The sequence below is a fragment of the Mastacembelus armatus genome, chromosome 14 (assembly GCF_900324485.2).
Source record: "Mastacembelus armatus chromosome 14, fMasArm1.2, whole genome shotgun sequence".
NCBI classification, from domain to species: domain Eukaryota; kingdom Metazoa; phylum Chordata; class Actinopteri; order Synbranchiformes; family Mastacembelidae; genus Mastacembelus; species Mastacembelus armatus.
In genome coordinates, this window is record NC_046646.1 from 7,430,215 (window position 1) to 7,453,391 (window position 23,177).

General features: G+C 39.1%; 2 protein-coding genes across 2 annotated transcripts; both read left to right on the forward strand.

Annotated features, from left to right (window-relative positions):
- Window positions 1-717: 717 nt before the first annotated feature.
- On the forward strand, window positions 718-8,279 carry stip1 (stress-induced phosphoprotein 1). Its single transcript, XM_026328964.1, has 14 exons — window positions 718-863; window positions 3,010-3,219; window positions 3,309-3,450; window positions 3,687-3,828; window positions 4,211-4,376; window positions 4,485-4,611; window positions 4,987-5,089; window positions 6,059-6,179; window positions 6,290-6,386; window positions 6,485-6,609; window positions 6,720-6,756; window positions 6,869-6,972; window positions 7,487-7,659; window positions 7,759-8,279. Exons 1-14 carry the CDS (start codon window positions 855-857, stop codon window positions 7,829-7,831), a joined length of 1,629 nt encoding a protein of 542 aa, XP_026184749.1. The 5' UTR covers window positions 718-854; the 3' UTR covers window positions 7,832-8,279.
- Window positions 8,280-9,901: 1,622 nt separating this feature from the next.
- On the forward strand, window positions 9,902-22,293 carry rps6ka4 (ribosomal protein S6 kinase, polypeptide 4). The gene is made up of 18 exons (XM_026328105.1): window positions 9,902-10,844; window positions 11,846-11,917; window positions 13,446-13,513; window positions 13,622-13,772; window positions 13,960-14,075; window positions 14,982-15,089; window positions 15,238-15,318; window positions 15,647-15,750; window positions 15,850-16,000; window positions 16,097-16,258; window positions 16,417-16,542; window positions 16,863-16,996; window positions 17,115-17,208; window positions 17,328-17,498; window positions 18,900-19,091; window positions 19,229-19,388; window positions 19,573-19,736; window positions 19,856-22,293. Exons 1-18 carry the CDS (start codon window positions 10,757-10,759, stop codon window positions 20,066-20,068), a joined length of 2,355 nt encoding a protein of 784 aa, XP_026183890.1. The 5' UTR covers window positions 9,902-10,756; the 3' UTR covers window positions 20,069-22,293.
- The last annotated feature ends 884 nt before the right edge of the window (window positions 22,294-23,177 follow it).

Below are 23,177 nucleotides of genomic sequence, written 5' to 3' on the forward strand. Positions count from 1 at the left end.
ATGAAGTGACTGAATCCTGATCGCAGTAGTACAATTTATGTCCTGAAATCAGAAATATGACATTTTATGGGGTTTGTTTGGCATCTTCACAAATAAAACTGTTCATGTAGCATTCTGTAGTTTTTAATAAGTAGGGTAAGATTTAGTTTGGTAGAACTCAAAACTGGCAGATCAAGCACATTCATTTTGTCTTCTATTTTGATTATTTGTTTCTTTTTATCAGACAAATAGTCTAGGAGATGTATATTCTGAGGAAGCATGACAAGGTAAAAGCAACATCTTTTATACTGTTTGTCTGATAAAAAGAAACAAAATGAAATAATCAAAACTGGTGGTGGGATGAAACTTATCTGCTCCCTAGTTGTTTTTTCCAAGGGAGGTGCTGACCTATGCTGCCTGAATTCACATTATAAATGATGTATTCATTTGCAAATGTCCGCATATATTGTCGTGTGGCTTTGGCTTAACAGCTCTGAGATTTTATCGGTTTTACTCATGAATGTATTAAGCCTCAGTCACCATAACTCTTGCAACACTGAAGACTTGACTGACCTCAATAAGATAGTTTGACATTAAGATGTTGAGCTACGGACCAGGATAACTCATCTGTCTCCAACTAACGCGTTAGCAGTCAGCCAGTTCCCCAGCTCCCACACCCTGTGTAAAAGGTCCTTGGGTTTTCCTTCATTTTCTGGAAGATTCAGTTATCAAGCTATAAATTATCCCACGAAAAACCCTCACGGGTAAGTCTGAACGCTGATTACGGATTTTCTAGAACTGTAGCTGGCAACCTGCGTGTCGGAGAGGAGGCGCTAGTCCGCAGTAGTTTCTGGAAGGAACCTCATGCTTGCACCATGGAGAAAGTGAGTGTTCTGCAACTCTCTTTATAATCGACATATTTAACGCTACACGTCTAAGAAATATTGACGCGTTGCTTTGATAGTGTTGTCAGTTACAGCTTGGAGGTCAATGCCAGTGTAATAAGCCACCTCTCTTCATGGGCACTTCACTGTTAATCAGACAGCTAGCTAACGTTAGCTTGTTGCCGTAGCCTCGGTTCGATGTGTTGTAACGCTTGCTTGATATGGTCTCGGGCTTTTTCATGTTTCTCACACACGGCGTTTTCCCGGCAGTAGTTAGCAGCGTAGGTGGTTATATAAACATGCACATTAGCCTGGGTTAACTGTTTGGTCAGCGGTCGAGGCTAAGGTTAATTTGTGATTGTAATGCTACACGACAGGGTGAAGTTAGCGAGCGGTTGAGCTAACGTGTAACGTTACGTTTTGACATTTCACAGCAGCTTTATCAATGAAATGACACGGTACGGGTTGACTGCGCACTGTAGCTCTCCCCTCTGCACCCACACGACAAAGCTTTTCGCTAAGCTTTACCAAATTACGGCTCAAACACCCCTAACAAGTAACTTCGGAGTTAGCGGCTAACATTAGCTCCCAGCCCGAACGCTTTCGTGAATAAGACGACTGACCGTGAATTAGGCAGTAATTACAGCAGTTTAATAAAATGTGCGGGCAGTGTGGCACATGGTGCGGGAGTCCTCACGAGCTGCTCTCTGACCGAGGATCCTTCTAGATGCACGCGGCGCCGCTGTCATGGCTACAGTCATTTCCAGCTTCCGACAGTCTGCTGCAGTCCCTGTGCTTTAGGCGGTTCACCCGTGATAAATACCTCTGCTAGGTCATATGTTTCTGATATTATTGTCATGCCTGTGTTAGTCACTCATTGTAACTTCTCTGGAAACTCCACTAGCCCTAAACTTACTCCTTTCAGGTCAAAAGAGGGCACAGCCTGTTAGGATTATTCAGCTGCTGAGGGGAATTCTGTGTTTTAATGTTGTTTACTAAAACAAACAAGTAGAATAACAGTGTTGGGTCTGCCTGTTGTTATATACTTTTGCCTCGTTATGACAGTGGTTATCTTAAAGTTATAACGCGTTTAACGTGGTCACATATAGGATTTCACTGAATCTGATCAGCTTGAACTTTATACACACCCACCATGTCTCCATGACCAGCATGTTCTCATCAATATATAGTGCAATAGTCTTATAACTACACCTCACATGCTCGAATTTCACTTCTGGCTGAAGCTGTTGATTGTGTGTATGTTTCTAGGAGTGTGCTTAGGTTTCATAATACATCAGTGCCTATGTCTAAAAATAAACAATCAAAAACCACACCTTAATGAGAGATACGTTCTTGTCCAACCTTTGAGTTGATCTGAGAACTTCTCTGAATCACTCTTTGCTGGAATTTTTAAACGACATATTGTTATATTATATTCTCATAATGTTTTTGAATACAGCCCTGGTTTTCCAAATAAGCAGCTTGGATCAGACTAATTGTGACTTAATTTAGTGATTTATAGTCTCGAAGTTATTAAGCTAAGACTTGTGAAATATACAGCACTTGTACAAGAAACGTTATAAGCTTTTAACAGTTTTATTTTTTTTACTAATACTAGTCAAACAATAGCATTTACTCAAAAATTTCCCTTGTATGTTTTCAAATCTTTAAGTGTTCAGAGTGGATTAGGATTGTTAACTATGGAGGGAAAGCCACATCACTCCAATCAGCACAAACACACAATCATCAAAAGCAGCTGGTAGAGATGGGGGGTCAGTTTTTTTAGAACACACTGATGCATCTTTTTGCTCAATGTTCAACTGATTCTGTCACTTACTATAGCACCCCAGCATGATAACTATTCAATCTACATCACACTTAACAAGTGACACTGGTGCTGGAAAACAGTCTGCATACTCTCCTTTTTGTCATCCTTTACTTCCTTCTCTAACACCTGTCTGACATGAACAGCTGAGTGGATGTCAATTTCCTATTTCAGTTCTGCATGTGGCAGCTGCCACAGATGTCTTCTCTGTAGACTGTCTTATATTGCGGCTTGTGTGTTTGAGCATGTATTGGAGCGACAGATAATGTAGAGCTGTAGTATTGAACGTTTTTCTGTTGACTGTATATTTCTGGTGCATAGGTTTCAGCATTGAAAGACCAGGGCAACAAGGCTCTAAGTGCAGGAAACATTGACGAGGCGGTACGTTGCTACACTGAAGCCTTGGCTCTCGACCCCACAAACCATGTCTTGTTCAGTAACCGCTCAGCTGCCTATGCCAAGAAAGGCAACTATGAAAATGCTCTCCAGGATGCCTGTCAGACCATCAAGATTAAGCCTGACTGGGGCAAGGTGAGATTGTGTTTTTATCCAGTAGACGAGGCATGTTGTATTTAAACCTCAAACTGCAGTTTACAGTTTTTTCAATTTTGATCAACCAGGGTTACTCCCGTAAAGCAGCAGCATTGGAATTCCTTGGCCGATTTGAGGACGCTAAAGCAACTTACCAGGAGGGACTCCGGCAAGAGCCAAACAATCAACAGCTGAAGGAGGGTTTACAGAACATTGAGGCTCGGCTTGCAGGTACGTGGGTAGAGGATTCAGTGATGACTGCTGATAGGATCAAAGCAAAATCACACTGTGTTCAAGTTTTCAGAAGACGAGTAGGCAGTCCACTTGGGTTTTGAGTGCTGTGAATCATTCAGACAGTAGTACCGGTTACAGTCTCTATGCTGTTGAATCCTGCACCAGTACAGGGTGGGTGGGCATTTTGAGAGCTTCTTTGTGAAACTAATAAACATCAATTTCTGTTTAACCAGAGAAAACAATGATGAACCCTTTTGCCATGCCCAACTTGCTTCAGAAGTTGGAGAGTGATCCTCGGACACGTGAACTCTTGTCAGATCCCAGCTACAGGGAACTGCTGGAGCAGCTCAGGAACAAACCATCGGAGCTTGGCACGTATGTGCATTGTTAAAAATCATTTTCTGATAAGAATATCTTGAGGCTGGAATAAATAGCGACAAGATTAAGGTCTGAGAGTCAGAGGTATCTAATTTTAGTTTGCTAACTACACAGAATGTGCTTAAAGTTATGAGGAATGTTTCTGCATTGTATGAGCACATGACTGCATTATATTTTCAGAAAGCCACATCACTCCAGGCAGCACCATTCTATATATTTTATATTCTGAAAGAACACCTCTGTTGTTGCTAATGATGGGACCCAAAAGCTAAATAGAATGTATGAAGTTGAGTGACAAATCTCAAATGTGTTTGGAAAATGTGCAATAACCCCAGACACTGTAGTATTTTATAAATACATTTGTTTGACTGTTTTATAGGAAGCTGCAGGATCCCAGAGTGATGACCACACTCTCTGTGCTGCTGGGACTGAACTTATCTGAGATGGAAGAAGAGGAGGAGCCCACTCCACCTCCTCCTCCCAAGCCCAAAGAGACTCAGCCACCTCCTCCCAAAGAGGAAGACCTTCCTGAAAACAAGAGAAATGTAAATCAGTTCATTATATTTACTTTTTTCAGTTGTTTTACCTGTTCTCATGTGTCATTGTACTTTTTTTGTTAAACTTAACCAGCATTTACATTTTAATCTTAACAGGCTTTGAAGGAAAAAGAACTTGGGAATGCTGCATATAAGAAAAAGGATTTTGAAATGGCACTGAAACACTATGAAGAAGCAATCAAACATGATCCCACCAACATGACTTACATTTCTAATCAAGCAGGTATGTATTATGAAATACTGGGAAACAAAATTACTTAGACTCACACATTTGAGTTCACTGACCCACAAAATCTCCAAAGAGATTATTCCTCATACACCACATTTTAAGTGCTAATTAGGTTGATCCACCCAGAAAGGTTCTTGGATGGAAAAATGACTGACCAAATCAGCCTGGTTGTGACTGTAGAACAGTATTTTCAGAATTTCAAATGTTACATGTTTGAGTCCCCTACCACTGGGATGAACACCATAAATAAGTCCTGAATATGGAAATACAGGCCTAACAGTCCTCCTTTATTGATGACAGCTTGGCTCACCTGATGTGTACTGTGTATTTTATATGTGTACTCCTGTTTAATTTTTGCTCTCCCTTCAGCTGTGTATTTTGAGAAGGGAGATTTTGAGAAGTGCCGAGAGCTGTGTGAGAAGGCCATTGACGTTGGCAGAGAGAACCGTGAAGACTACCGACAAATTGCAAAGTGAGATCTTTAAGGTTACATAATTGCCCTGACAGGTTTTGCATTTTGTGGATTCAGAGCAAATACCTCTAATCTGGGTGAAAATTCATACAGCTAATGATGCTCTTCCTCTGGAGCACCTTGAAAAGCATTTGACAATGGTCACCTCCTGTGGTATACAAGACCCACCAGGTGGCGTTGTAGCTCTACTGCTTTCCACTTTGAAACAGACAAGTTTGATGAAGTGATGTGAAGTTAGGCCATAATGATCTGTGTGTCTGATAGGTTCTGTGATGTGTGTGTGTGTCTGTGTGTGTGTAGGAATATCAACATGAAAAGTTGTTTCTGTGTTGAAAACTACACAGGTTGAAAAAATTCAATATCATAAGAAGGACACCTGTTGTGTGTGCTTAGTTGTTAGCTCCAATGATTTGGTCAGAACTCGTCATTTTATGAAGCAAGTTCAGTTTCGAAACTGCAGGAATAAATGTTCATAGTGGGTATTGTTAAGGCTCTGTTTGACATGCATGTTGAGTTTCAGTTTGGAAGAAGGTGATAGATGATAGATAAGCAAAATGAGGCACATCACTTCATTTTTCTGGAGAAAAAAATGTAACTGGTGTAACAGTTTCTTTCCATGATCCAGTGTCTGAGCTGATGCTGCAAAGTAATGTCATGGGTGAAATTATCCATATACAAGCTATATGATTCTGTGGAAATGTGTTTTCTACTCGCAATGCTGCACATCCATCCCTGATCCTTGTGAACAGGCAACAAGTCTGTTCTACGTAAGAATGTTTTTCAAGTTCACAAAGGTGTTTAAATGTCTGCAATTTGTCTTATTTCTTTTATAAATAAAAATAAATCGCACTCCATTCAGTTTCTCTTTGCTGAAGTTGTCGTCTTTTAGTTTAAGAAAATCATTGATGTCCGATCATCTGCTATAATAGCATGTTAATCTTCATTTGTCTTCCCCTACGCTTTTTATAGGGCCTTGGCTAGGATTGGCAACTCATACTTCAAGCAGGAAAAATATAAAGAAGCAATTCAGTATTTCAACAAAAGTTTAACGGAACATCGTACTCCTGACGTCTTGAAGAAGTGTCAACAGGTGCAGTGCATTTGATATTCCTAATATCAGCTCTGTGTATATGCAGACCTTTAAACAGAATTAGATCGGTGCGTGGACAGTTGATGATAATATTCTAATTATTTTGACAGGCTGAGAAGATACTAAAGGAGCAGGAGAAGCTGGCCTACATCAACCCAGACTTAGCCCTGGAAGAGAAAAACAAGGGCAATGATGCCTTCCAGAAAGGTGTGTATGCGTAATATTTGTAGCACTTGTTAATTGATTGGGTTTGATTCTTCTTTTTTTAAAATTGTAAGAAGCTGAAGTCCTTTTCTTGTCCACAGGCGACTATCCCTTAGCTATGAAACATTACACCGAGGCCATCAAGAGAAACCCCAATGATGCCAAATTGTTCAGTAACAGAGCAGCCTGCTACACAAAGCTGTTGGAGTTTCAACTTGCCCTTAAGGTAGTTAATTTTTGCCAGCACTTTTATAAATCAGTAGAGATTATAGCTTGACAAAAGTCCCTGTATTTTAATGCATGTTTATAAAATCCCTTTTAATTTTTTCTTGTGAGGATTGTGAAGAGTGCATCAAACTTGAGCCTACCTTCAGTAAGTAGTAAATGTTTTTTTTTTTTTATTGCCTTTAACTTAAGCAAGTAAAATATGCTAATGTTATATTCTTGTTCTGATTTTGCAACATTTTAATAATATATTTCCACAGTAAAAGGCTACACTCGCAAAGGCGCTGCTTTGGAGGCCATGAAAGATTATTCTAAAGCTATGGATGCATACCAGAAGGCTCTGGAGCTTGAGTCTTCCTCTAAGGTATTTTATAGGCTTCTACAGAGTTCAGAAAAGTCTAGAAAGAAAAGGAAGACATACTGGTATCTTGTAAAGTTTAAATATGTGACAAAGAATTTCAGAAAAGTGTACATGATACTGATATTACCATGTTATATTTCCCTGATACAAAACGAGGCGTAACTGTTTCTGGTTTAATCACAGGTATAGCAATAAGGCATGACTTGATTTTTATTAGTTGTATTGTGTTGTGATTGAGTTTCATCTTTTTGATAGTTGTGCTATCCCTGCTCAACTTAAATGTAGTGACAATTTTTGATCGCATATGTAAAGAATAGTTGTTTAGTACTGTGACATGGTAGTTATGTATCAGTAGCTTTGTTAGAGGTAAAATGAGGCAAACTCTGACCAGATATTGAGCACAAAACCCAGTAACTTAGGGGAAAAAACATGACATTTTGAAATTTTGTGTAAATGGTGTATTAAGTCTTGATAGATTTTCTTTTTTTTTTTAATCATTAACATTTTGGGACTTCAGGAAGCCACAGAAGGCATGCAGCGCTGTATGGTCAGTCAGGCCATGAGAAATGACAGTCCTGAGGAGGTGAAGAAAAGGGCCATGGCCGATCCTGAGGTGCAGCAGATTATGACTGACCCAGCAATGCGCATGATCCTTGAGCAAATGCAGAAAGACCCTCAGGCACTTAGCGAGTAAGTTTACCAACTTGTGTGTCAATTTCTCTCTCTGCATGCAGTCATTTTTGTGCAGATGAGCAGAAAATTGAATGTATTTTGCCATTTGATCCTCAGCCACTTGAAGAATCCAGTTATTGCCCAGAAGATTCAAAAACTGATTGATGTCGGGCTGATAGCCATACGCTGATGAGAGACAAGCGCCAGATGTGTGAAAAAATTCTCCAGGCTACAGTGGAACAACATGCAAATCCCACCAAAATATTACATCCTCTCTTTTCTTGCCTTCACATTCAAATTATATTGTCCTTAGTCTCACTGAGACTTTGTGTGTATGTTATATTTTTTAAGTTCATGACTTTTACATTTTATCAAAGAAATCTTGTTGTTATCAGGAAAACATCAGGACTCCAGACATCTTTCTCCGAAAAGGAAGGGTTCCTATGTACAGATGCTTGAAATACATCTGAAAATAAAAGTTCACAGTGCATTGCACCAGCATGCTCAAGTGTTTAAAGGGGAAGTCCACCCTAAAGCGGTTCACATATTCCTATTGGTTCATGGAAAGTGGTTTAAGGAAATGAAACAAAAAGTCATTTCTACACTCACAATAAAGATTGTAGAGTTTTGAATGTCAACACGACCATTCTTCTTAACGTTTATGAAATTGTCTTTCAGGCTTGACTAAACATGGTGCTTTAAATTTGAATTGTAACAATTATTTTCCTGGGTGATTGGTCTCTGGTCATCTCCCACACCTCAGGTGCAAAGCATGTTAGTTATTTTTATATTTATTTAAAATATTTGACATTTGTTTTGAGCCTTGTTTGGTTAATATTTTTTCTGTACTGCTCATGTCAGGAACACATTTTCTTGATTGTAGGGGAGAGAGGATGGATCTAGACTTTTAACTGGGAATTGAAGTATACCATTAATTTGCTTTGAGAGTAAGGGGATGTTTTTTTTTTTTTTCCCATAAGGTTAGTAACGATTGATCCATAATGATTTATTAAATAAGTTCAGAAATCAATTTAAGCAGCCACATTCTTGCCTCTCTTAGTTAATTATGTAAAACCTGGAGTCAGAGCATTTGTGCTAGGCACATCTTGTCAGTAATGTCACAACAGTAATGCTGGTAATGCACTATTCTGCAAGCAGCAGTGTGATAAGTTGACCTTGCACAGCAGTCCCCACATGGTGGTCAGGTTTTAGCATTGTTGAAGAGGTGAAACAGTAATTAGCCCCTGGAATAGAGTGGAGGAGAAACTTTTGGTCAGCCCCAGACTTGGTTGGTCTATGTGTTTTAAGACAATATGAATACTGTGATAGGTAAAGGGGTAGATTTACTCTCATAGCTTGCAACTATTTGTTGAGTAATTGGAGTCTCAGCTATTGCAGCATTTTTAATGTCCATCTGCTTGTCTTAGGAATATGGAAGACCCAGTACTACCTGTAACTTCATCCTAACATGTTTCACAAAAGCAAAGCGATTGGTGAATCGTGCCAGGCTTTCTGGTATAAATTCTATCGTTTGCTTCTCACATGGTGAAAGAAATTGTCCTCCCACAGCAACATACTGCTCCCCTTCTGTTTTTGGACAAAATGCTTACAATATGTTAATATTGCTTTTATCCATTATGCCACATGTGGCTAAAGATAATTCAGTCAAAACAATGTCATAGTAGCTCTGTGCTATGGTTTCCAAAAGGGACTCAAAAATCTTAGAAATTAATTGTAGCACCGTTTGTTTTCATGTTTCTACAGTGTAATTGCTGTATCAGGAATTATCTAATAAATCTAGCAGTCATGGACTACATGTAACAAATGTGAGGACTCATGATGTGAAAGAAACTGTTCCAAGAAGTGTAATATACTAATGGATACCTGCTGTACTGTGAAATATACAGTATCTGAATGTACTTTAAAGGTCAGTGGTGGCTTTTTCCCCACAAGATCGATAATGGTAACATTGACCCAATGGCATATATTTTATAGGTGGACCTTAGTGATTGTAACACCTTGCATTGCACACGGAGTGATAAAGGTACAATGAAGAGATTCATCATCCAGATTTATCTAAATAATTTTGCTTAGAAATGCACTATGTACGCATTACATTGTTTGTGAGCCATGAAGACATCCATATAGGTAAATATTTGTTTAGAAACGTACAGTTTGTGCACAAACTGGACTAAATGAGACACCAGGTCTCGGGCAACGTCGCCCGCCCCCTCAGAGGGCTCACGTGACTGACCGTCGCCCAGGTTGTGTGGAAAGCATCCTGGTTAGCAGTTAGCTAGCTGCTGACAAAAATACAAAGTGGGGTGTAAATATTTTCATCATGGACGAATCATTAACTCGACTGTAGTGGGAGCTAAGAAGATAAGGAACTACCTAAACTGCCCTTTTCCAACATGGTCTGATAGCTGCTGTCTGAAGAGGCTAGTTACCACTGCTAACTATAATTTAGCGTTTAGCAGCGTTCAAACTTTGACGTGTAGCTAGCGTTAGCCGCTAGTCTGCAGATGTACCACTATCATACCGGTTAGCTAGATAACATGTATTGTTGCCGTCGCAAACTAACTAACGTTACAGCTGTTTACACACCGACTAACAACGCATTATCTACTGGTCATTCACGTTTAGCTGGCGTTAATGTTGTTACTCGGTCACATCAGCCCAAATATGAGTATGAATAACGTTGGTGCTCCGCAGCTAATGCTAACGGTGGTCACTTAAACTGTGTTGACACTTCACTGTAACTGAGCTACACAGTTACGATCGTTTCAAGATATTTTCTTTCAGCTAAAAGAGAAATAAAGCACACAACAGTGAGCACCTGGAGCCTGTATAGATACGTCTGTTTTGTGATTAATCACACGAGGTAAACAATGCCAAACCCCAGGATGGGGATTAACGTTAGGGCAGCGTTATTGTCTAGAAAACACAGCTGTCCGGTCAGACCGATAATCCTTGTATTCTTAATGCAGCTAAAATAGATGGTTTTTTTTTTATTACTAAGCTTTTAGTGTAACATCTCGTAAGTACCGAGCAATTTGCCTACCCACTGCATCTAAAACAGTCTGTATAGGCTGTTGTCTATTTTTCTGAAGTTATGCCTGGGGACGCATCAGATAGTAGTGATGACTCCGATGCAAAGACAAATGAAAAGGCCTGCACAGTCAAGCATCAGATCACCAATGGTAAGTCAACTGTACGGTGCTGCTTGTAGTCACGCATCGCGTAATCGGAAGCTAGAAACATTTGTACATATTTATTTCCATCATGTAATTACCACATCATCTATAAATCATTTATTTCTAATCGTTGAAGCCTTGCCAGATGTGGTGGTTCAAATCTGCTGAATTAAATATTACCATCTGCTAATTTATGATGCTTAGTTTTGCTAATGCGGTTTTGGAATTCACCCTTTTTAATATTTGTCTAGTGTTTGCTTCTTTATAAAGTGTAAAAAATAATATTAACCCCTTTTACTTTTGTTTTTTTACACACAAAGTAATATCTCTAATAAAAAGTTTCTAGCAGGTGTGTGTATGTGGTGTGAAACTGTTTTATCTTTTCTAGCTCATTGACTTGATGGTCTTTTGTATAAACTCAAGCAACTCATTTGCAAATATCTTAATCACCCACAACCTTTCAGGTTTTCTATGGGTATGTGCAGTAATTTCAGAAAGAAATGTTGCCAAAATCACTGGAGGATTTTGTGTTGTTGCTGTTGGAGCGGTGAATGTAATAATATGAAGTGGTGTTTCTAATTACTTTGGAATTATAGTGTGTAAAACTAAAACAAGAAATATATATACAGCGTAAGCTAAAGTGCATAATCCTTTTGTTAAATGAGGAATCTACAGTAGGCTTGTGGTTATGATGTGTTTACTCTCATTTAAGTTGGATCACTTGGTCCAGATTTGTTGTTGCCTTGTAGTTTGTTTAGGGATACTTAATCCTTTAATATAATTTATAGCTAGTGTAAATTTATAAAGAAAACCTACACAAAATCACATTACACAGAGAACTGTTGTGGTATATTCCTGTGCAGGGATGAAAATTTCAGGTTCGTCGCAGATCTGAGCATATTTTAAGCGATGTGCATTTCTGAAATGTGTCTGTCCTTTTTTAACACAAAAAAATGCACGTATGTATACTGAATGTTTAAATTGATGTGTTTTCTTTCTGTCACTAGCGAACTTGACAGGACACACTGAGAGGGTTGGGATGGAGAACTTTGAGCTGCTCAAAGTTTTAGGCACTGGAGGTAAGTGTCTACATGGTTCATGAAATATATGATGCATCTGTCAAATATGAAGTCAGTTTGAGTGAAGGTCATTATGAGGTATAAACTAAGCAGACAGGATGCATTATCAAGATGGTTAAATATTTTGACAGCATTGTGTTTCTAATTGATGTTCATAGCATATAAAGAGAAAGTGGCCCTTAAGTTTCCCTAATCGATAGTCCATCACATTAACAATGATGCAGTGCTCTTTCTCTTTAATGAAGCTGTTTAACTACTGATGTGATCTATGTTGGCAGCAAAATTCAAGTAAATTAGGAATTGGAAGAACACATCATTTAAATACCTAGTGAAGTGAGTTAGAATTTAAACAACACAAAATAATGACTTTGTTTTAAACTGTGGAGCTTCCATTGACATCTGTTGCTATTCACAGATTAAACACAGCAGATAGTGCTGTACAACTTCCAGGATTCAGTGGAGACTTTATAGTAGATCAGACTAAACATGGGGAATGTAGCCAACCATTAAAATACAGCCTGACCCATTTTCATTAATCAAAAGTGCTATAGCCTTCAAATTGATGCAGATGTTGGAAGCACCTGCTCACCTGGGACAGATGTCATGCAGATGCACAAATGCTGTCGCAGCAACTTTTAGTCCAAAAAAATCAGTCAACATTTACTGCCGCCGGTGAAATATAACTACACTCAGAACAGGGTGGTGTCACTTCTACTGTTCATCAGTTTTGTGCTGATTATGTTGAAACATGTTGAATCAGAGTACTGTGTGTCCTGAACAAACCGCAGATATCTAGCTAAAACCAGATAGCTGCCAGACTCTCTCCAGGTTTCATAACTTAAGCTGCAGCATTCATCAAATTGATGTCCACAGTGAACACAGAAGGCTGCACTGCTGTCTGTTTTTTTTTTTGATGGCAAAGAGGTTCATTTATTGTATTTTGAGTGGCCTTCATAAGCCTTCAGCAAATGTGTAATTATCACATTAAACAGTAAGAGGCACCATCTTGTGGAGCAGCTAGGTACTACACCAAACTGCAACACATTTTCTTCCATCTATGTCGTCCTCTTATTCTGCATAGTTGGTTAATATATTTTGAATTGATTAAGTTCATTGATTGATTGCATAATTATTGGGATTTCTAAGTAAAACATTTGTTTACATTAATTTTCTGATTTGAAAGTTTCAGGTCAAGGCAGCATGAGTATCATCTGAATGTTTCAAAAAGAGGGTTTCATGCTGGAATTATTCTGTCTAATCTAATCCATTTTCACTACCTGTGTGAGATCCTAAAAGCTGTTTCTATTAACGCAACAACTTCTGATTAAATGTTGTGTGCAGGGTGGTTTTTACATATATTCTGTTGATTTTCAGACACTGGAATAATTTTTGCACCTGTTTTTCAGTGTGCCCAGTCTACATTAGGGCATAATTCTGTTGGTGTTTGTTCCCTGATATTTTTGATTGTCTTCCTATTAGCAGTATTTGAATGACTCAAATGAGGAAATATTTGTTTGTCTTTGTCTAGCATATGGAAAAGTGTTTTTAGTCAGGAAGAACAGTGGTCATGATGTGGGCCAGCTATATGCTATGAAGGTAAGACTGTTAGTTTATGTGTGTAGTACTTTACTTCATCTCATCTTTAGAATGAACTCCATTCAGGATATTTAAATTTTAATTCTGTTTATTTAACTACTATTGTAGGTATTAAAGAAAGCAGCAATTGTCCAAAAAGCAAAGACAACAGAACATACTAGGACTGAGAGGCAGGTGCTGGAGCACATCCGCCAGTCTCCCTTCCTTGTGACGCTGCACTATGCCTTCCAGACGCAGAGCAAACTACACCTAATCCTGGGTAAGTGGTGGGACCTAAGTACCCAACATGGAAACTTCCTGTCTCTTCATTCTTGAAGAGCTGAGTCGATTTCCTCTTTATGTTTCTAAAAATGTATGTTGGTCTGTTGGCCATTTGTGCACGATGTGTGTTTGTGTTATTTTTGTAATATGTCTATCTAAGCTCTATCTTGTGTATGTGACTACAGACTATGTGAGCGGTGGGGAAATGTTCACTCATTTGTACCAGCGGGATCACTTTCCTGAGGATGCTGTGCGGATTTATATTGGGGAAATAATCCTGGCTCTGGAGCACCTGCACAAAGTGAGTGTTGCTCTATAACTTAAAGCCACATTTATTAATATCTGAACTTTAGGTGGAGGAAGGAAGACAAAGCCAGCTTAAAGAGATCGAATTAACATGTCGCCTTATAAAGTGGAAAGACGTTTACACCTTTTATCTCTGATTTAGTTGCTACCAGCTCCCTTCTTTAGATAACCAGGAACCTTGTCTGTCATTTGGTCCTGAAGAGGAACCCCCATCTGGGCTTTAACTTTACTGCCTGAAATACTCTCTTAGCACACTAACATTGCTTAGTGGTTACCTAATAATGTTTCACAATTATCTGTAGCTGTTGATTTTATTCGGAACTGCAACTACAGCACTGAAAGATCCTTGTATTCTTACATGATGTGTGTTGTATGGAAGCAGGGTAGAATGTGCACATTTTATATTTTCATATTGCATACACACCAGAGGTGAGCAGTGATTCTATAAGGCATCTGTCAGTGCAGGTCAACCATATTCACTGTACATTAAAGAAAAGCTTTTCTTCTGGAAACCCTGTTTTAGTCGCAGATTCTTGCAGCTTGGAGAAAATTTACATAAACTGTCCAAATAGGCTGAAAATCACAATTTTCCTTTGGACAGCATCAAATAAAACAATCAAAGGAACAGCACCTTTGTGAGAAGTATTCTCATTTCCTGTGGTATTGTTGCAGTTAAGGGTTGTGCTTCAGTTTGTGTTGCCGTCTGTCTTTTTTTGTTAGGGATTAGAGCTACAGAAGATTAGAATTACTAAATAGGCTTTGAATTGCTTTGATAACTGGAAATAACCAGTAGACAACAGCACATTTCTCTCTTTGTTTATGAAAATGTTTACTATGTGTATAGTGCATAACATCCGCACTTACCATGAATGTGACAATTTTTCACCATGTTTTTATACAGCTTGGGATCGTGTACAGAGATATCAAATTGGAAAACATTCTTCTAGACAGCGAAGGCCACGTGGTATTGACAGATTTTGGGCTCAGTAAAGAGTTTCTAGAGGAAGAGGTACGTTTAAACAAGACGAGATAAAAATGTGTCTATTTCAGTGATACATTTAATGTATGTTCTTTGTTCCTGAAATCATAGCAATATTTTGGTCATATAAGATTTGTACTTATGAATATACTTTATCTCCCGTTTCTCCTCATTACAGAAGGAAAGGACCTACTCTTTTTGTGGCACCATTGAGTACATGGCACCTGAAATCATCAGGGGGAAAGCAGGCCATGGCAAAGTAAACAACAAGGAGTTGTGTTGAGTGTTCTGATAATTTTAGTAATATTAAAGATTACAGGAGTGTAATGTACTAGGAGCTGTAAAGTGATGTAGTAATTCTATATCCCATATTTTTGGGTGTTTCAGCATGACAAGGAGCTTTCTTATGACTTGAACATTTAGCTTGAAGTTAAACACTAAGTGCTGTAAGCTTCTTGACTTTGAGTAACTAATGTGCTTTCATCAGTGTATGGGCAGATGCACCATATTTAAGAAAAAAAAAATTATGAATGTTCACTATCAATTTCAGTGTCATGTAATGTTTCTGAACTTATCTCCTCCTGCAGTCTGTTGATTGGTGGAGTCTTGGGATCCTGATGTTTGAGCTGCTGACAGGAGCGTCTCCTTTTACCTTGGAGGGAGAGAGGAACTCCCAGAGCGAGGTGTCAAAGTAAGTGCTTTTGAGTCCATTGCTATAAAGTGTTCTATAAATCGTCCTTATTGGAGTTTTGTATTTCCTTCTCCATCTTCTCTATACTTCTTCACTCAGACGTATTTTGCACTGTGATCCACCGTTCCCCTCTATAATTCGACCAACTGCCCAGGACCTGCTAAGAAAGTTGTTGGTAAAAGATCCTCACAAGCGGCTGGGCTCTGGACCACGAGGAGCTGAAGACATCAAGGCACATTCCTTCTTCAAGGTCCTTAGCTATCATTGACTCAGATATGTCACTTGTCCTGTTGTTATTTTTATTCATCCATAACGCTTTCCATCTGCTTTGTGTTTCCTGTAACAGGGACTGAACTGGGCTGACTTAGCACAGAAGAAGGTGCAAAGTCCATTCAAGCCAGAGCTGAAGAGTGAACTTGATGTGGGGAACTTTGCTGAGGAGTTCACCGGGATGGAGCCCGTCTACTCTCCAGCAAGCACGCCCCCAAGCACTGACCGGCTATTCCAGGTCAGTCCTTGCTTCCGCACCCTTGACCTTTATAAAAATGAAGTAACATCAAAATGTTTTTCCTATTAATACACTTTCCCTCTACCTCAGACCATAGACTGGTCTAATCTATTTCCTCATATTACACAGAACAACTCTTCTTGTTTTTTTTTTTTTAGGGTTATTCCTTTATTGCTCCCTCCATCTTGTTCAATAAGAATGCGGTCATGGGAGACTTTGTAGAATCCCAGATTGGTGCTGACCGACCAGGGTCAGCCTCAGTCCAACGCAGTGCAATGTTGGAGGTACGGATCTTAACCCAGAGGATGTTGGTTTATAAGGCTGCTTTTGGTTGGGGTTTAAAGTGACTTATGCAAAAGTTGTTTACTTTATGGCGGAGGGTTATTCTTACAATGATTTCCAAGACTGCCTCTCCAATATGAAGTGTCTCATGTGCCAGTATCTGGACATACATCAGGACATGCAGGAAGGAAGACAGTTTAGTTTATTTAGCCAAGGTCATTAACCAGATTTGGCTGACCTAATTTAACAGCATTTTTATAAAATTTTATCATGACTTAGACAATAAAAACTCAGTGACTCACACCACCCATTCTTTGTTCAGGAATCACAGTTTTTTCAGCACTATGAGCTGTATCTAAATGGGCCACCCCTAGGCGAGGGTAGTTTCTCCGTGTGCAGGAAATGCAGACACAAGCAAAGTGGTCATGAGTATGCAGTGAAGATCGTGAGCCGCCGGTGAGTAAAGATGTGATGCTGCTACAGTGTGTTTGTGTGTTTGACTGTGTCACTGCGTCATCTGATGGTCTAACTCGCAGAACATCCTTTTTAATGTTGGATGTTTCTTCTGTGTTAGAATGGAGGCAAACACTCAGAGAGAGATTGCTGCTTTGAGGCAATGTGAGACTCACCCCAACATTGTCCAGCTGCATGAAGTATATACTGATCAGGTACAATGAAATTCAATTACGACACATCATGAATACAAGTAGTAAAACAAAGTAGTATATTAAGCCATGCACAACAACTGTGTAGTCCTATAAACCCTTGTGTTTTCACCCTCTATTAGTACCACACATATTTAGTGATGGAGCTTCTGCGAGGTGGAGAGTTGCTGGAAAGGATCAAGAGGAAGAAACTCTTTGGTGAGGCAGAGGCCAGTCAGCTGTTACAGAGCCTGGTCTCGGCAGTCAGCTTCATGCACGAGGCAGGAGTCGTGCACAGGGACCTCAAACCAGAGGTGGGCTATATGTGTACCTCCCGAAAATATACAGAATCCTTCACTTCAATAACACATTTACCTCAAGCTGCATCTTGTGCACAGGTGTGCTGTTTTCATAAAAAAAAAGAATTGCTGTATTTTCTGGACTATAAGTTGCACTGGAGTATTAGGAAAAAATGTTCTTGTTGAACAGAAAAAAACTTGCTTAGGTGTATAAGTTACATTTCTAATTATACTAATTATAGTCCAAATTAGCCTATGAAGAACATAAGCTAGGCAGAACAACAAGCAGATGTGCATTATAAAATTCATTCATCCATGTCAAGTAAAATTAAACAACTGTGCCAACATTGGGGGGAAGGTGAAGTGGCGTGTCCTCCTCCTCTCTCAGGTGGATTGAATGCCAACACTCAGTCCAAACTTTGTTTAAGCTGCAGACTTTACTACCTGCACTTTGAAATCTGTAGTATACCTCTTTCTTTTTCTTTTTTCATTTGTTTTTACCTTTTCCAGTGGTATGATATTATCTTCAGTTAAATCATCTAACGCTAGTGACTACTCAACGAAATGACACATATGAGGCCATCCATCCATTATCTATACCCGCTTATTTCTTAACCAGGGTCACAGGGATCTGCTGGAGCACATATGAGTCTATTACAGTTCAAATTCTGTAATGTCACATTCCAATTAGAATTACAGTACAAATAAAAAATTAAACATTTGCAGGTAGGAAAGAAGACATGGTGTGTGAAATTATTATTGAGTAAAGTTGGACAGCGGTGTATAATGTCTCAGTGGTGCACTTTTCAAAATGAAGGCTGCAGATTTATCACAAATGTATCCTGCTAAATACAGATCACTGTGGGAGTTAATTAACTGAAGGAGAAGGGTTTCATATAGTGGAAAGCAGCTGTGAATGACAGGCAAGAATCACCCATTGACTTATAGTTCTGCACAGTGTTTTACTGAGATGCTTGTCTTAATCGCAAAACACTTTTATTTCTGGGGCCTATATAAACACTTCACTTGTTGGAGAGAGAGTTTGGTCAGAACTGTTTATCTACGTTATAACACAGTTTTTGCACACTTCTTCCTAAGTATTGAGTTGGTGCTTGTTGTCAGAGTCAGCATCATGAAGCATGGTCAGATGAGTGATGGGACATAGCTCTTGTCCACTGGCATCTTATCACATTTTCATCAAAATATCCACAATTTATCTGTATTGTGTCATTTGAATCTGTTTGCCTTTTATTCCAACCTATGCACAGCATATATCACACTCAGGAACATACCTACTTGGAGTAATTAATAAAAGTAATAGTACTTACTAGTGGTAGTCCTTGCTCTGGCAGGAAAATTGAATCCTGAGTGTAAAAAAACAGAAAAGGGTGATGATAGATGTTGTTTATGTTACAGAACGTGCTGTTTGCAGATGAAGGAGAGGACTCCATGCTGAAAGTAATAGATTTTGGATTTGCCCGGCTGTGCCCTGCAGGGAGCGCCCCCCTCCAGACTCCCTGCTTCACGCTGCAGTACGCTGCACCTGAACTCTTCGAGAGTGCAGGATATGACAAAGCCTGTGACCTCTGGAGTCTTGGGGTCATCCTGGTAATTCCAGCTTAAAGCAGTTCGTTCAGTCACATCTTTTACGCTGTCTGAAGTATTAATAACTGTGTGTGTGTGTGTGCGCGCGCGTGCGTGTGTGTGCGTGCATGTGTGTGTGTGTGTGTGTGTGTTTACATCAGTACACCATGCTGTCAGGCCAGGTGCCGTTTCAGAGTGAGCAGCGTGGGATGACCTCATCATTTGCTGCTGACATCATGCAAAAAATAAAAGAAGGAGACTTCTCACTGGATGGGGAGGCTTGGAAAGGTGTATCGGAGGATGCCAAAGAACTTGTTAAAGGTGTGGGATGTGCTTTAGTTTAACTGACATGTTAGTTTTTGTTAAAGGACCACACTGTGTAATGATGTAATGATTTATGGGCATCCCACTGTTTTTGAAAACTTAGAAACATTTTTCCACGTCCCCACTTATTTTCTGGTTTGTGTCCTTTTTCCTGTTTTATTTGCTCACTTTGTGACTCAAGGCCTACTGACAGTGGATCCAGAGAGGCGTCTGAAACTCTCTGATCTGAAAGAGAACAGCTGGCTACAGGGTGGGGCATCCATGTCCACCACGCCTTTGTGTACTCCAGATGTTTTAGAGTCCAGTGGGCCTACTGTCCGCACTTATGTCAATGCTACATACAAGGTAATAGCACTTCGAACAAACCTTCTTAGAGCTTTTAAAATAGATGTGAGGTTCATGTACTCAGTGTGTTTCAACTTATTGTCATTCCTGTTTCTTGTGTTGTTTTCCTCCCCCACCAGGCTTTCAACCGGGGCAAGAGAGAGGGCTTCTTTTTGAAAAGCGTCGACAATGCTCCCCTTGCAAAACGACGGAAGCTAAAGATGACAAGCACCGGTGTAGAGACCCGATGGAGTTCATCCTCTTCCTCCTCCTCTTCTTCCACTTCCTCCTCTGCTTCTGCAACAGTTTCCAAAACACAGCCAAAGCAAACTGTGGCCCCAAAGCAGAGCTAGCCTGAACGGCATGGGAGAGAGAAAGAATACTGAAGTGGTATGTGTTTATACAGCAACATGAAGCCCTCCAGTGGGAATTGCCACCCAGTTCCAAAAAAAAAAAAAAAAAAAACACATACTGAAAAACCAAAAGACTGGTGTAGATTCAATACAAAATTGAATTCCACTTTTTAACTGCAGAACATCTTCATTCATCATGTTATATTCTACCCAAAACCAAACATGTATTTTCCTTGAGCGGGTGGGAATGAAGATGGTAGAAATCTAATTAGGCAGGATATAATGAAATCTGAGGTATTTCTAAAAATAGTACTTATTCAGTATTCACTCACCATAATTTGGTGACATCACACACTAAGGTAAGAAACTGTGCCTATATAGGGATAAAGGGAAAAAGGAGCCATAATTGAACAGAAGCCATATCTACAGCAAAGCAGTGAGTCTTTTATTTGGGCTATGGTGAATACCCATGGATTTGCACATAGCAAATGAACAGTTTTTCCAGGTAGACCTAATCATTTGATTGTGGTATTTTTCACTTTCACACATGGAAATGATTGGCAGAAAGAAGTAAAGGTTTGGCCACAAGTGTTGTGCCTAAGTAGGCACTGTGTTATGTAAAGATAGCAGTTTTGTTTAAATCTACTTTTTAAAATTTCTTTAGGTCACACAGAATCCTTAGTTCACACAGAATCCTTAAAGTTTACACTTTCTGCAGAGAATGCGAATGATCAAATTGTCAAAAAAGCAAATTTCTGAAAGACAGAGTGCAAGGGGGGATGCTTGTGATGTGTATAGGAGATCACATAGGATGAATAACAGCACAGTGGAAATCTTCTCTATTTGATATAGATTTGACTGGGTCTAGAGCTTCAGTCCAAACGTCTTTGCAGAGTAGTTGCACCATCAGTACACTACCAACGCCACAGATCCCACTGAACAACATGTGGAACACATGCTTTGATAGGTGGCTCTCATAATTAGTTTGACTTGAAGTGGTCACAGTACTAAGCACGTGTCCAACAGTAGCACCTGTAAAAAGAGATGAAGGCATAGATGCAGTCATGATACACACTCTGATTTTATTGTCACACTTGCTGTAAATTACTTGCATTATTGTGCCGGTCTGAAAACGTCTAGCATGCTGATTTGTTGTGCTGATAAAGAATGTTTTTCTATATTTTGGTGTCTTGGTCTTTTTAAGGAAATGTCACTCAGATTGTATTTTTTATGCTCCTAAATGCACCCTAAGTGTAGATTGGTGTGAAATCAATTTTGGTGATTTTGAGTGCACATTTCCTTGGCCTTGTGAATTTTAAAAGGGCTTTGCAGTTTCTGTTGGCCCGTCAGACCAGCACCATATGCAGCTACGACAAATACAATCTGATTAGATGTTGAGCTCAGCTTGTTGTCACCTGGACCACAGAGGTCACTTGTCTTTTTACAGAAGTGGTTTTAAAACATTGTATGGCTTTGCTAAATATTTTACAGACTGAGACACTTAATCATGACTTTAAAATGGCTCTTTGGAGGCCATCCAATGAGATCTGTTTTGTAAATACTTATCCTTGATTAAGAGCAAAAAATGATACATGTATTGATTTAAATTTGACTGTTTTTATGGTATAATAATCTCCTGAAGTAATTATGTTTGTATTGAACTTTTTTTTTTTTACATCTTGCACAGTCAGTTGATCAATTAAACATATTTCAGCTTTAAAGGGGCTTTCACCGATATTTATTACATGTAATTGATTTTAATGCTGTGGTAATGGGATTAAGATAATTTGGCTCCTGGTGTGTACCAACACCTTGTGTGTGTGTGTGTGTGTGTGTGTGTGTGTGTGTGTGTGTGTGTGTGTGTGTGTGAGAGAGAGAGAGTGCGTGTGTGTGTGAAAGCATGATTAGCCTTGGGAGGATTGGTTGTACTGATATTTCTGTACCAGATGAAGCGTTATTACTAGTCACTGTATTATTTTTTTGATGTTTGCTGCCTTTGTCTGTGTAAAGATAAAAATTGGTTGTGTTTGAACATTGAATTTTTACTTCAGAAACTTTGCTTTTTATTGGTGTTGATATTCTTTTGGTGTAGTAAATGATCTTTCTCTTTTTTGTTGAGCATTACTATTTTACTGAGATGCACTGTCACTGATGTCGTAACTGGGATTTTATTTTTTTGCACCAGTTTTTTGTTTGGTGCAAAATAAACATTACTTTTAAATAGATGGCGGTGTTTGTCTTAAGTTGTGATTAAATGACTGTGATTGGGTTGTGTTTAGTCTGAGCACTGTAAGCACTGAGATCCACATTTGTGAATACTGATGGTGAGAATTATTGGTGGTAAACACAAACACACCTATATAAGTGCCAATGTTGGATAACATTAACGCATAATGTTTTGACTAAAGTCATGACAAATATACCATTTCCTTAACAGAAGGAGGGAAGAGTTGTTTATAATACAATGACATTTAGTGTCAAAACAACATAAAAATTTAACAGTCTGCTCTTGAAATGATGATCATATAATTGCTAGGATGGAGATTTTTAGCACAAGTACAACCAGTTACTCAGATTGTGCAGCCATTAAAAATCTGTATCTATTGTGTTTTTCAAATTCACTCCCTACCCAAGGCGCTGAACAATATTTGTTTGCAATAAAAGATGTTTTCCGATAAACAAGGCAGTCTGTGTTACTTTCAGCTCCTTCGTCTTTGTCCCCAACGACATTACTACCTCTGACACTCACCAACCTCAGACCTCTTTGATGGAGCTGCTTGTTTTTTATCCAGAGTCAAATATAAGCTTTGTTCTACACCCTCATCCCCGTTCTTTAACCTTAATCTTCCTCATGACTGTTTTAATCTTTAAAAACAAAAATATTGTGTAGCATGAATATGTTTGGTGGCACAAACAGGAAATCTTTGAACACTACGCTCAGGTGGTTTTTCTGTAGGCACAGATGACCTGATGATCCTGTGGTTTCTTAGTCAGTTTCTCTGTTGCTCTGTAGCTAAAAAGATCTTATTCTGTGTAATGAGTTTATTGTGCCATTAGATGGCTGCTGTGGGCTTTATCTGTCCCTGCATCTTGTATCATATCAGGTGTC

Bases quoted from the DNA above. Each gene is read 5' to 3' on its own strand.
- rps6ka4 (XM_026328105.1), top strand. From the start codon at position 10,757: ATGCCTGGGGACGCATCAGATAGTAGTGATGACTCCGATGCAAAGACA. The intron at 10,845-11,845 runs GTAAGTCAACTG...TTCTGTCACTAG, and splicing joins CAAGCATCAGATCACCAATG to CGAACTTGACAGGACACACT. The intron at 19,737-19,855 runs GTAATAGCACTT...CTCCCCCACCAG, and splicing joins ATGTCAATGCTACATACAAG to GCTTTCAACCGGGGCAAGAG.
- stip1 (XM_026328964.1), top strand. The intron at 3,451-3,686 runs GTACGTGGGTAG...CTGTTTAACCAG, and splicing joins CATTGAGGCTCGGCTTGCAG to AGAAAACAATGATGAACCCT. The intron at 5,090-6,058 runs GTGAGATCTTTA...CGCTTTTTATAG, and splicing joins GACTACCGACAAATTGCAAA to GGCCTTGGCTAGGATTGGCA.